The sequence below is a fragment of the Gavialis gangeticus genome, unplaced genomic scaffold (assembly GCF_001723915.1).
Source record: "Gavialis gangeticus isolate Ggan-Ray unplaced genomic scaffold, GavGan_comp1, whole genome shotgun sequence".
NCBI classification, from domain to species: domain Eukaryota; kingdom Metazoa; phylum Chordata; order Crocodylia; family Gavialidae; genus Gavialis; species Gavialis gangeticus.
The window spans coordinates 92325860-92339955 of record NW_017729025.1 but is presented as its reverse complement, the minus strand read 5'-3'; the positions used below and the strand labels follow the sequence as shown (position 1 = coordinate 92339955).

At 44.8% G+C, this 14096-nt stretch overlaps 1 protein-coding gene across 2 annotated transcripts in view; it reads left to right on the top strand.

Annotated features, from left to right (window-relative positions):
• GALNT16 (polypeptide N-acetylgalactosaminyltransferase 16) overlaps window positions 1-14096 on the top strand; it is a 191352-nt gene that overhangs the window by 114512 nt on the left and 62744 nt on the right. For both annotated transcript variants that reach the window (XM_019519161.1, XM_019519160.1), the window contains exon 2: window positions 11143-11318. In XM_019519161.1, the coding sequence (XP_019374706.1) occupies window positions 11143-11318 (176 nt within the window). The remainder of the gene's footprint in view (window positions 1-11142; window positions 11319-14096) is intronic.

The following is a 14096-nucleotide window of genomic DNA, read 5'->3' as shown; positions in this document are numbered from 1 at the left end:
GGGCTGCGGAGAGCCCGAGCGCCAGGGAGGCGCAGTACGAGACAGGGCTGTGGAGAGCCCGAGCGCCAGGGAGGGCACAGAGTGAGACCAAAGAACATCAGTTCCATCAGTGAGGCTTGTGGCATGGTAAAGCGATGGTTGGAGCCACACATAGCCCATAAGGCCGGGTGCACTGAAACACCCATTACAGAACGGGGCCAGTGTACAGCAGGAAACCGTGTCCAAGAGGACGGAAAGGCAGCCTCCCTATTATTCACTTTCCATCAAAGACATGGCGGGTGAGAATTGAGGGTGCTCTTTAGGCTAACTTGGCACGGTAAGGGGGCGTTAGGGGAGATCACGGCGTCTCCAAGGACACCATCCTGTTACAGGGTCCTAATGTAAATGGGGGTCCCATGTATGCAAAGCCACCATGTACCTCATGAGGAGTGGAAAGTTTCATGACATGAAGCAACAGGACCTCTTGAGTAGCAGGAGGTACATATATATTTGTTGCCATGTTCCCAGTAGTGGGTCTGCCTATACCAAATTGGTTAAGTAGTAAGTACCAACTGGGAGTGGTGAGCTTCTACATGGTGACAACTACTTCCAAGCATTGACAGACATTTCCAGATACTTGGTAGAGCTCTCCTGTCAGCGTGCCAACACTGCAGATCTGGGGACAGCCCTGCACAGGTTTCTAGAAAGGTTCTTTTGACACTGCAGTTTTGCAGCCATTACAAGTTTCACACACCCCAAAACAGCATTGCACTGAGTAAACCCTATTCAAGGAAACACCAATGTTCCTTAGAAGCAGGGGTGTGTCTTCCTCTACCTGTGCCCCTTCCTCTGCCTCATTTTTATCTCCACATAGTGGCATATGGGTACCATAGAATCATAGAAGTAGGGTCAGAAGGGACCTTGTAGATCTTCAAGTCTGACCCCCTGCCTAGGCAGGAGAAAAACTGGGCTCAAATGACTCCAGCCAGGTAGGCATCAAGCCTCTTCTTAAAGACCCCCAGGGTAGGAGCCAGCACCACTTCCCTTGGAAGTTGGTTCCAGATCCTAGTGCCCCAACTGTAAAGTCTTACTCTTGTTATTTCAGTCTGCAGAAAGCCAAGCACAGACTGAGACGTTACAGAAGCAACCATATCAGAACTGAAGAATTTTAGTTCTGAATCAGTTATCAAAACTGTTTTTTTTTAATCTTTGGTAATTAAAGACAGTACGTATGTGTCCCAGGTCATGTCTCATGCAAAACAGGGAACTGTCACATTCTGTACATGACCTTACTTTTTTGTTTATGTTCAAATACATTTTGTGTGCCCAGTAACCTGTCCATAGGACAGATAGCCTGGTGTCACCCAGGTTTCTCAAGGCTGCACTACAGGCTCCATCATAGAGCCTGGAAGCATAGGATGCCCCAGAGCTGCAGTGTTTGGAAGTCCTGACTACTCAACAGACTGTCAGGTGAGCAAGCAGGAAACCAGGCAGGTTTTCAATACAATCTGTCAGTGTTTCTCTGGAAGTTTGTCAAAACTGATAAGATTCTGTGAAATATAAGATGTTTTGATAAGTCAGCATTTTTCCATTTCAAACCTGTTTTGCGAGAAAATTCTTGATTGGCTCTAATTACTAGCAAACACTGCTAAGTCCTTTCTCCACAGAATCCATTCAATAGCTTATTTTTTACACTGTTTCAATATCTTTAGGGAAGCATGTTTGTTTTGTGGCAACTACTTTCTACTTTTGTTGTGTCTTCCAGTCTCTCTCTCTCTCTGGTTGCTATTACTGCTTCAAAAACACAGCCTTCCACATTTGCAAGAGGCAGGGAGTTTTGATGAGATCTTTTATTGGATCATCTGTATCATTGGGAAAGAAGTCAGAACACGTTTCTGGGCACAAAGTGCCTTTCCGTAGGGTTACCTTCCTCAGACGGTCTCCAAGTCTTCTGAAGGTTCTTCAGGTTTTCAGACTGTCAGGAAGTCTTCAGATCTGAACTATGGTACTTTGTGGCCAAAAGTTTGCCTAATATCTCCCAACTACATGGCTGGTCCAATAAAAGATATCACAAGGAACCTTGTTTCTTACATATTTCCTGGACCGTCATGGCTACGGCACCGCTTCATTCCATAATCATAACTAATCTCATCATAATTTCCACAACAGCTTCTCACACCTAGAGAGAGAGGAGATTATAGCATCGGTAGCATGTGAACGTAGATACCATTTGCTACTTACAGGTTAGAAATAATTGTTTATTACAGGCCTGGTTGTGGTATGGCAGCACAATGGAATAATAGGGCAAAGCAACTCTCTGCTTTTTACCTGGGAGGATCATATCCTAGTGAGAGGTACAGGGAGGACAGCAGACTTCGTAGGACTGTTATGCTTTAACCCTGCAAAAGCAGGTATGAATGGGAAAAATGGGGAGCGATAGTGGCAGATCTTTGGCCCCTGGCTGGTTTGATGACAGCACCAATGGCATAATAAACCAGTTGGGCACCCAGGGCAAATCCTGTTGGAGACTAGGGGGAGGCATGTGGCTCCAAGAGTGGGGGGAAGGGGACTGGGTTCTGAGAGTGGGGATGGACAAGGGATCAAAGGTCCTAAGCAGCTTCTGGTACTACTGCCAAAATCCTTGCAGAAGTTGCTCAGTAATATGGTGGCTGGCTTGCAAAGCTGGATGTAACTGATAACGACTATCAAGTGCATCTGTAAAAGCAAGTGAAGATTCACAATGAGGATTCTTCCATGCTTGCCTGTAGTGGTTTGAGAATGGTGCCACTAGACAAACAGCAATGGATAGTGACATAGTGAGTAGGGAATCTTGAGAAATATGAGTTTGTTCCAGAAACCCCATTATTTTCCACTGGTTTCTGCTATGTATCCTACAGGGCCCAGCAGTAGTGGGACAAAGGAATACAAGATACCTGTCTACACTGCTGAGCTTTAATATGGAGAAAACCCTTGTCTTAGGGATTCAGATTAGTATAAGAGGCAGCTGGCTGTGTGGACATGACAGCAGCATACTATCTAATGCAGCAGCTACCATATCCCAAATCGGTGTGAACTAGACTCCCTCTAGAAAGGAATCTTGAGAAGTTAAAAAAGAAAGGGTGTAATAGTAAAAACATGATGGTAAGCCACTCCTGTATTATTTTATATCACCTTCAGGCTCCTTGATACATAACTCAAACTGTTCTTAAACTCAAGCTTCCCTACCTGGGAAGAAGTCTGATAGACAGAACAAAATTCAATGGCAAGAAGCCATTAAAACTAGGCAAAGTGAAATGACAATAAGGGGTGCATTTTTAACAACGAAGGTAACTCTTGAAACATTTTTTTAAATTAATTGCTTGAACTCATTAAATCAAGCGCCACCCGTATGATCAGATACTTACATGGCAAGCCATACGAGGAAAGGCTGAGGGACTTGGGTCTCTTCAGTGTAAAAAAGAGCAGGCTGAGAAGGTATCTGGTAGTAGCTTACCACTATGTCAGGGGAATACATCAAGAGCTCGATGAACAACTGTTCACCAGGGTACCCTTGGGGAAAACGAGGAGCAATGGCCACAAACTCCTGGAAGACCATGCTTAACACTAGGAAAAACTTCTTCACAGTTAGGTGTCTAGACTGTGGAATAAACTCCCTCCAGAGATAGTGCAATCACCTTCCCTGGAAATCTTCAAGAGGAGACTGGATGGACAGTCACCTCGCTGGAGTCACCTGACCCCAGTAGTATTTCATGCCTAGTGCAGGGGGCTGGACCCAATGATCTTGTGAGGTCCCTTCCAGCCCCTTACAATCTATGAATCTATAAGAGCTGATGCTTATCTAAATGTTATGCTGTTGTCAAAATAGATGTTTTGTTGCTCGATGCAGGAATCGCTGGGTGAAGCTGTGACGTGCAAGAAGTCAGACTAGATCATCATATTAATAATGGTCCTTTCCAGTCTCAGCATTTAAGAATTTCTGAGTTCTTTGTACCAATCTATGAGCATGTGTCCATTACCTATCACCTTTCAGTCAGGATATGGAATTTATTTTTAGCCTGGAGGTTGAAGTTGAAATTTAACTCTATTTCCTGTGTGTACGCTTACTCTGAGCTTTATTGATGCCATGAATGCCATGTGCCCCCGGAGGCTGGGGGAGTGTGGTGAGTTCCCGCCAGCAGCGGCAGCAGTATTGGCGGCAAGCAGTGAGCTCCCACATGTGGTTGCAGTACTGTCGGCGGCGGGGTGGCGAGTACTGACTGGCAATCAGCAACCTCCCGTAGATGCCGCCAACTGCAGCCAGCGGAGATCGGGGACCACCCACAGACGCCACCAGCAGTGTCAGCAGCAACGGGGGGTGGCGAGCACCAACTGCCTGTAGGAGCCACAGGCAGTGTTGGCGGCGCTTTTTACAAGGGGTGCACCGCTAATCTCAGGGGGTGCACATGCACCCGCATGCACCCCTATACATAGCCAATGATTGATACTAAGGGGAAAATCCTGGAAGAATGTCCATACCTCAATGAAGCCAGGATATCTCTGTAGACTGGTGTATGTGTAATTTCCTTATTGATTCTTTTTCATTTTTTGTTTTCCATTCCATGTATAAAAGAGTTGTATAAAATATTACCCATTGCCTGCCTTTAGGCCCTTTCTACATGTTACAGGTCTTGCACAATTAACAGGTTAATTGTGCAATTACCTTAAACCAGCTACATGTGCAAAGTAGTTATCATGCTATAAGAAGCTTCAAACAGCTGTAAAGTTAGACCTTGAAAATATGTACTAACTTTATAGCTGGTTGCTATCAAGCTTTAATTTGCATGTGAGCAGGGTCGTCTTAGCTCCAGGAGTGGATCCTGCCCAGATGGGGCTGGGAGTCCTGCAACTGAGGGGACTCTTGGCCCAGCAGCTGCTGACTGTGGGCCCCACAGCTATGTCTGAAACTCTGGGGCCTGGGAGATTGCAACTGCCCTGATCTCCCAGGCTCAGGGATACATAAAACCCCAGGCCCTGGGGGGATTGCGATTCTGTGATCTCCCAGGCTCACGGGTATGTGAAACCCACTGAGGGGTTCTCAGCTGAGGGCCTGCCAGCTGTGGAAGTTTGCTTCTTGCCAGTTCAGGGGAGCCTGATCAGGCTCCTCCCTGCACCCACAATAAGATGTGATGGGATCTAATCTGTGATCCCACAATCACATTTCCTGCCATGCACATTTGACAAATTTGTGGATTGCACATTAGATCCCATTGCACATTTGCCTGCTTGTGTAGAGGGGGCTTTTGGGTTATCAAACTCATCTGGCCCTGCAGGACTGAAATGGCCAGAGCAAGTGCTTTATATGGCATGTGGGTCAACTCCAAGACCAAGGGGCAAAAGTAGGGGCTGGATGATGGGACTCTTTGAGCCATATCTAGTCAAGGGGCTGTATTTTGCTTTAGAGTAGTTCTGTTTTCAGCCTCATGTTATATTAATGCTAGGCCTAGTCAAGATGTGTTTAGTGAAAGTCTGGGAGATGAAGAAGGATAGTGGTTTAAGTCATGTTTGTATGACCAGGTCCTGGTAGATTATGGTGGGGTAAATTATGGTCCCAGGTATTGCTGAAGGGTTGCCCAACAAGCCATTACAAAAGTGACAGCCAGCTTCACACAATATGGTGCCTCACCATATCTCATGCTTTCTTTTGTTATGTCCTCAGTGATGTGTGCTGGGTGAGGAAATGGTGCAGTTGAGCGGTTTGGCATATTCAGGGCAATCCTCCAGTGGTCAGAACTGCACTTTCTAGTCTTGTGGTGCTGTGTAGGAGGCAAGCTCTTATATCACATGCACACACAAAATGAAAAGGTATAACCACTCTTTTGTGGCAAGCTGGTATTGCAAAAAAACAATGAGGGTTTAAAGAGCTACCACCCTTCACAGACGTTCTCTGATCCTGTTCCTGCTGCACTGTCTTGACAACTGTTCTCAAGAAACTGCTAGTGGGGGGCCCATGGCTTTGCTTGAAACAGCTGGTTGGCCTCTTGGTCACCATAGCAACATCTGTTTAAGTGAAGCTGGCAATTCCTCTAGTCTGAGAACTCATTTAATAAAACAAATAGTTGGGAGGGGGGAAGTCACAGAGAGGGAGAGTTTTGGCAGGGCAATTATTTTTGGCTTTGTATGTGGTTGTGTGTTTGTGTGAGGTTGTGTGTGTATGTCCTTGCACGTTCATTTGTGGGAGAAGAATAGTCCTTTTCTTCTGGCCAAAGCATGTTGATTGGGGCAGACACACAGCAAATCCATGTTATGTTCTCTGACTCAGCAGACCTGCTGCAACCATGACAATGAGCTTAAAAAAGAAAAGGAAAACAAACTTTTTCATTTGCTAGCTTTGTCAGGATCAAATGGGCCATAGACAGTGAATTACTGTAGGCAAGCTGGGGTCACACCAGGTATCTGTTGCAGTCTGAGGCTTCAGGCCAAGGGCTGAGGCAGTGTCATGGTCAGGGCAGAAGGTAGATCAGAGCTGGGAGATCCAAATAAGGTGGAAAGGGACCATGGCAAGGCTGGGGTCAGGCAGGAGCAAGGCAGAGGTCTAAGCAGCACACACATGAGTGATATTGTTGGGACAAGTCCCTCCGTCAGGAGCTTGTAGTTCCTATAGATTCCTCTGGTCACCTCCATCAGTGTCTTCATGAGAGAGACTAGGCTGAGCTGGGGCTGGTATATGACCAGCTACCTGATGGTGCTGAGGTCTTAGCCTCTGCCTGCCAGCTAAGTTACTCTAGGTTTGAATCCCTGTGGTCCTAACAAGCTTGTACAAATGTCTACAAAGAGGGTGGGCAAGAATTGCCAAGCACCTCTCCTACCACATAGAAAACACTGCTTGAAAACCTTAGCATGACTGTCATCTGGGGGTGTCCTTTACTCACCTTAATTAATCAAGCCTCATGTCTGGGAGGTCTGCCAGGAACATAGACACCTGGTTTGATGGACCATCATTGTTATTATTGCAAAAAAGTGTATTTTGAATTCTCAATCACTGTTTTTTAGAGGCTGGCCCCTTATATCAGGTAAGAACTCATGTCTTTAGATGTGGTGATGTAAGATGGTACTCAATGGTATGTATTTGAAATGTGTTTCATTACCAACTTCCAATCCTACGAACGTATGGAGCTAGACTCTTCTCAGTGGTAGCAGATGACAGAACAAGAAGCAATGGTCTCAAGCAGCAAGGGAGGTTCAGGCTGGATGTTAGGAAAAACTGTCACGCTAGGAGGGTGGTGAAACTCTGGAATGGGTTACCTAGAGAGGTGGTGGAATCTCCATCCTTGGAGGTTTTTAGGGCCCAGCTCGACAAAGCCCTGGCTGGAATGATCTTGTTGAGAATAGGCCTGCTTTGAGCAGGAGATTGGGCTAAATGACTCCTGAGATCCCTTCCAACCCTAATTTTTTATGATTCTATATCTATATGTCACTGGAAAAGTAGAGGTTCCAGATCTCCAGCTGTTCATGACCTTTCCTCTATGGCACTTCCAATGCTGACTGGAACTGGCAAGAAGAACATCCATGTAACAAGGAGAAATATTGAATGATAAAGGGAATATTATGTGCTTTTTCTAATCTTGCAAAATGTTAGTATTTGAATTCAGTTGATGGTTTGGGCAGTTTTGGGGGCAGATCTTAGTTTATGTAAAAATGACTTTGCTAATCCCTCGTCTAGACACTCGGCTTTCCAACACCTGTTCATCTTTACTCCTGCTGTTGTGTAGCACATTCCTTTTGTCTCTTGATGAGAATGATCTGCCCAGCACAAGTTGAAAGGAACTAGTCCATTTCTGTTCCCACAAATGCTGTTAATAGTTTCAGATTTGTGCCCACGACGGGTCATTTGGATGAATAAAGATTATATAATTTTCACTTAACTGTACTTGCTGCATATTGTAAACATCAATATCAATATTCCTAACTCTTAAATGTACTTGTACTGGCTTCCTTGATGGATGAGTAAAAATTGCTGGTTGGTTGAATTCAGCAGCTGTCTTTAGGCTGTTTTGAAGGAAGTAATTAACTTGTGAGGGAAGGGAGGACAGTAGGACCTTAAAACAACCTAAAAAGCTGATATTCTCCCAAGGTACTTCCAGAGTTCTGAGAGAGGAGCAGCAAAAGAGCAGGGTATGGCTTCTTACCCTTAATCTCTGCAGAAGCCACCTTTAGCATTGATAGAGAACAAGTAAAAAGACTCTCAAGCCATTTGGCCCCCACTAAGTTCTATCTTATCCATCCCCTGAGTAGTAGATTATTGCTAAACCCTCCTCTCATGATAGGTGTTTCTCTCATCATTTGAATCCATGCAGATCCTGGCTCCAGGCTTGCCTATCTTTTGAATTCAGAGATGATGAGCATGGCAACACGTCTTAGTGAAGCATCAGAATTCCAGGAAGGATGTTTGAAAGGTGCTTTGTTCTCATTGTGGTAATGCTGTTGGGAGCTGCATTGTGATCAGGCTTATGAAGGTGTCCAGGCTTATAAAGATCCTCATATTTTGGAATGTCTTCAATTGCTGAGTAAACCGGTCCCCCAGTAGGGCTGCCCGGGAGATAGGTTTTCTGGATGCATATTAACACAGCCTCAATCTTGAAGAAGCTCTTGTCAGAGATGAGAAAAGGCTTGGAGGCCCCTCAGCCACTGACACTGCCACTGTTCCCCAGTGCTAAATTTTTGGATTGTGTGGGGAGACCTATGGGCTGGATGACATGGTTCCTTGGCCAGGTCAGGCCAGCTCACCGGGGTGGTCTGTGCCTGGACCTGATGTATGGTATCTGACCTGATGCGAGGCCCTGTGCCAGGTATGGCCCATGGACTGACTGTGCCTCACTCATCCGGTCCACGTGCCAGAAAGATTGAACACCACTGTCCGGGCCATCCTTAAGGAAAATGGTGCCCTGGACAAATTTGTATTTTGGTGCCCTTTCCACACCCCTCACCCTAAATCATCAGTGCTGCTGCAGGAAGAGACAGGCAGGCAGTGGCACAGGGTGCCATCCAGCAGGGAGGTGGAGTGGCATGGTACACCAGACAGGTGGGTGGGAAGGCACCACTGCTGCTGTTCAGGATCAAGGTGAGTGGACTGGAGCAGGTCACCTTGCCTGCACATGCCCAGCCCAGTTCCTCCTGAGCAGTGGCTGGAGGCAGGGGGCTAGTTGAGTTGGCACTGCTCCTCCTGCCAGAGCCAGGGGAGAGCTGTGAGTACATGTTGCTCGTGTGTGTTTGACATGCCTCAGACCACAGCACCCTGGGCAGTCACCCATGTTGCCCACTCATAAGTCTGTCTCTGACTACCATGCTAGGTGAAGGCACAAGCCAGATCTCCTATTCCAGTGGGTTTGCTACTATTTTGGATCCACTCTTGTTCCTACTGAAGTCAGTGGAATTTCAGATTTCCTATTTATTTCCCTAAAAGTTTTGAGTGTGCAGAGAATCTGTGGCCAGGCTTTTAATGATTCTTAAGGGATGAAAAATGCTGGCAAGAGGGTGAAAGATTAGAATTGCTCTTGGCTGCAAATGTTCCGAATGTGTGTATATATATATATATATATATATATATATATATATATATATATATATATATATATATATATATATATATATATATATATATATATATATATATATATATATATATATATATATATATATATATATATATATATATATATATATATATATATATATATATATATATATATATATATATATATATATATATATATATATATATACACACACACACGTGACATTTAAAAAGTAACATTGAGATCCATGATCTCTAGATGAATTAGTTGTAACCATTTATTTTTACAGTAATTGGCTCTGGAAGATCTGTTGCCACTGCCAGTCTGATTGCAATGTTCTCATATCTCTAGCGAGAGAGAATTAAAGTAGCTGTTACTTTTTCAAGACTTGAATTTAGAGACATTGACTGCCTGCAAAACATAGTCTAATGCATTGAGGCCTGGAACTTCAGCCATATTTTTGGTTGTGTGGGTATAAGTTTCATCAAGCTTAATATGAATGGAAACTTAAAAATAAGAAAAGAATTTCAAAATTCTTTGCAGCTAACAGAGCATTCCCTAACAGCCCCATATTAGTGCTTGAAAACCAGGAACTGAAACTGACCATATAAATAATGAATGTTTGTCTGAATCCTACTAAGCTCTTAAAATCACTTATAGCTTGTGGGAATGCAGACATATCAGGAGTGTGGAAAGACAGGTCCAGCTCCCCCCAAGTATATTAGAACTGACTAATATTTTGGCTGGAGAGAATGAAAGTTATAAAATATTTGTTTAAAAACAGAGACTGTTAGTGTGTATGCACTTGCAGAAATGTAAAAACAAGCTATATGTAGCAGGTTAATTAGGCACGGTGTTAAATAATTTCCTTTTGTTGATAAGTGTGTTGCTTTTCAATCTTATTGGATAGCCCTTCTGACTGATCTTCACTATAACATTCAGCATTGTCTACAACTTTACCATATCCCTCTTTTGTTTTAGTCTTCACCTCTCCAAGCTAAATAGTATGAAGCTTAGTTTCTTCTCAATCCTCTAAGAATTTTTGTTCCCCATCTCTGACCCTCTTCTGTATCTGCTTCATCCTTTGGGAGGCTTGTTTGACAAAACTTAGCATAATATTCAAGGTGAGAATATGTCAGTGATCTGTATGATGGTGTTATAATACTTGTGGTGTTTTCTATTTTGTCCTTAATATACTCTAATATACTTGCTATCTTTTCCATCTCTGCATATTGAACACACCTTCACTGAGCTGTCCACAGTGACATTCAGATACTTAACCTGAGAGGTCAGAGTTAATTTAGAATCCATCAGTGTACATGAGTAGTTCAATTTGTTTCCTCTAATGTTCATTACCTTGTACTTGTCGACACTGAATTTCATTTGCTGTCCTGTTCCCCAATCCACTTACTCTGTCCTGATCTCTCCAAACTAGAGCTTTGCCTCTCTGTGAAGTGGAAAGAAATTTGACCCTCCCCCCCCCTTAAATCTTTGACTTTTTCCAGAATCTGCAGAGGCTTACATGAACTGTCTTCATGTGCATGTCTGAAATGACTTCCTACAAGCCAATCTACCCCTCTCTAGCACACTCTGAGTCTTGTCTCTGCTCTAGGTGACAAGAGCTCCTCAAGGAGAGAAGAGCAGCCGGAGGGGTTTTGATGAAAAGGCTTACCTGTCCTCAAAACTGTTGAAGGCTGGAGAAGACCCTTACCGTCAACATGCTTTCAACCAGCTGGAGAGTGACAAGCTCAGTAGCGATCGGCCCATTCGGGACACCAGGCATTACAGGTACTGCTCCACCCTTGTTTAGAATCAGGCCACTTTGTTGTGCTGAGGATCCTGTAACTAGTGACATCCCCGTGTTGCCATGTGCCATGTCAGTGAGCAGTAGTGTCCTTATGGTTGGCAGGACCTGCCCCTCACCTGGCTTTCTGTTTCTTCAGCAGAGAGTTGGAGGTCTCAAATGAACACCAACAGACAGGTGTAACTAGGAATTTTGTGCTATGGGCAGAGATGTCCAATAGCAGACATGGGGAGAGGAGGTGGGGTGGGGGTAGCGTGCAGAGTACCAAAGAGTCTTATGGCACACAAGCTGCTACACCAGTTGCTATCATGGCATGGGCTGCTACTGCTATGGAGCAGACTTCCTAGGGTGGAGGGGCCATACTTCTTGCCTGACCTCTAAATTACCCACCCCTAGTTAAACTACTGCACACAGGACACATCTACATGAGATATATATTGTGCAGTTGACTAATTAGCAACCATATGTCACACGAATACACATGTGCCCCTATTAGGCCAGAGTAGATTAATTAACTCCACAGTAGGAGTACAAATACTTGTATTTACTCTGCAACAGTGCATGTGTAGATGCTTGATATGGCTGGCTGGGGCACAAGGGTGCTTCAGTGTGAGGGCTGCCTGCTGGCTAGCCCCATACTGAAACACCCTCGTGCCATATGCAGCCCCTCTGCAACACATTGAGCCAAGGGGAGCATCCCTGGGCTTGCAGGCTGACCCCCTGTGCCCCCTGCCAGCCAAGGCTTCTCTAATCAAGCTCAGTATGCTACACTCCTGGGTGCATGTGCAGATGCAGTGCCCGGGAACAATAAGCCCTGGTGTTTATTCACGTGCGTCAATAGCATGTGTAGACACGCTCACAAATTCCAAGTCAGCCACTCTTCACCTCCCTGATTGCTGTGCCAGCCCCCTTTAGCCAGATTTATGGTACCATCTTGTTTCAGTTTCAGTTCCTGCCAACTATTTTCATGTAGACACTAACAGCACAGCACGTTTCATATTTGACATTAAAAAAAATGGAGAGCTTGATGTCAACCATATGCTGCTGATATTTGAACCTGTGCTGCTGCATGATTCCCACCACTGACTGAAGCCTTAAAGCTTCAGGGGTCAGAAGGACATCTGCTCCTCTCTTCTTGCTTCAGAAACAAAAGCAAAGCTCAGGCACAGCTGAGCCTGTGGCCCATTATTTTCCAATCACTTGGGAATCCCTTGGACATAAGATACTAATATTATTCAACTCAGTACAAAGAAAGGCCTGACCTTTCCAGAGGCCTTTTTTCTTCTCCTTTGTGATGCTGAAATCTGGGGGCTTCAGAGAAAACAGACAGATCTCTACACTTTCTCACATCTTTCCATCTTAATATCTTTAAAAAGCTCCACCTGAGTTATTTTAGAGTGATAATATATATGGTATGTCTCCTGCCTGGTCTGAAGTATTCCACTTTGTCTTGATCAAGGTTTCTTTATATGCCTGAAAATTGCTGTAATATGCCACTGTCATAGTAATAAAATGCTGTAATGAAAAAATAGTCATTGCTTAGAATAGTCATAAAACAACAGCATTGAACGGGCTGATAAAAAGTAGTAACAGTTTAGTAATAATCATAAAACAATGGTAATAAGTGCTGAAATGAAAATGACAGTGATAAGTCATGGGAAGACATGAATCATTTTTCATAGCTCCTGCTGAAAGTTTAGTCTAAACCAGTGGTTTTCAACCTTTTTTCATTTGTGGACCTCTTTGGAAATTTTGAATGGAAGTGTGGGTATTCCTTTGAATTATAAGTGTGGGTATTCACATACTTTTGATTGATCATAGTAATCTTTTGTGGACCCCTTAGACATAGTCTGTAGACCCCCAGGGGTCCATGGACCACAGGCTAAAAACCATTGGTCTAAATGTGACCCCAATTGTCCAGAAAATGATAGGCCCCAATCCTGGGGCTTGGAGTCTGACCAGGACATGTGGCCAATATAGGTCAATCCACACTCACCTTCTCAGGAATGTGAGATATGGGGGGAGTTTGAAGGAACATATCAGCCCCAATCTATCACTTCCAAAGTTCTCAGGAATCTGGGATCCAGGATTCATGGATGAATGTTTGTTGTTGGAGCGAGTTGCAGTCTGTCATAGTTTTACTGAGGCAGGGGAAAGCCTTTCAGGGAGGTGGTGGAACTCTGGCTTGGTGACTTTATGAAATCTTGTTGCACTAGTATGCAGGAGGAAGGCCTCTGGGAAAGCAGCCTATTGCTACTAACGCAGCCTATTGCTACTAGACCAGAAGTAACTGGGAATGCTGTGGCTGCAGTATGCTCCATCCCTGGAAAGAAGGGGTAGCTTTTAGGCCTGTGCAAAGCAACTAGTATTCACATCAGATTCGGCCAATTTGGGGGACAGTGATTCGATTCAGTGATTTGAATCACTGTCCCAAATTGATTCAGCCAAATCTGATTCGGAGATCTGGCTGCTGCTGAATCAGCCAAACCTCCAAATCGAACAGGCCCCATCCCCCGCCCCCTTCTAGCCCTGTCAGTGGCTACTCTGCCCAGCCCCAGTGTGCCAGCACTTTAAAAAAAGAAAAAAAGCTCCCGCTCGCTGGCTCCTGCCAGGTGGGCGGGGGGGGGATCCTGACTTCCCCGTGCTGCATGAGGGGCTCTGCCATGAGCCCCCTGACCCCTGCCCACTCTCCCAGCCACCCCCACCATTGGCTGCCCCACCCACCCCAGCTCCCAGCTCTTCAAAAAAAAAAAAAAAAAAAA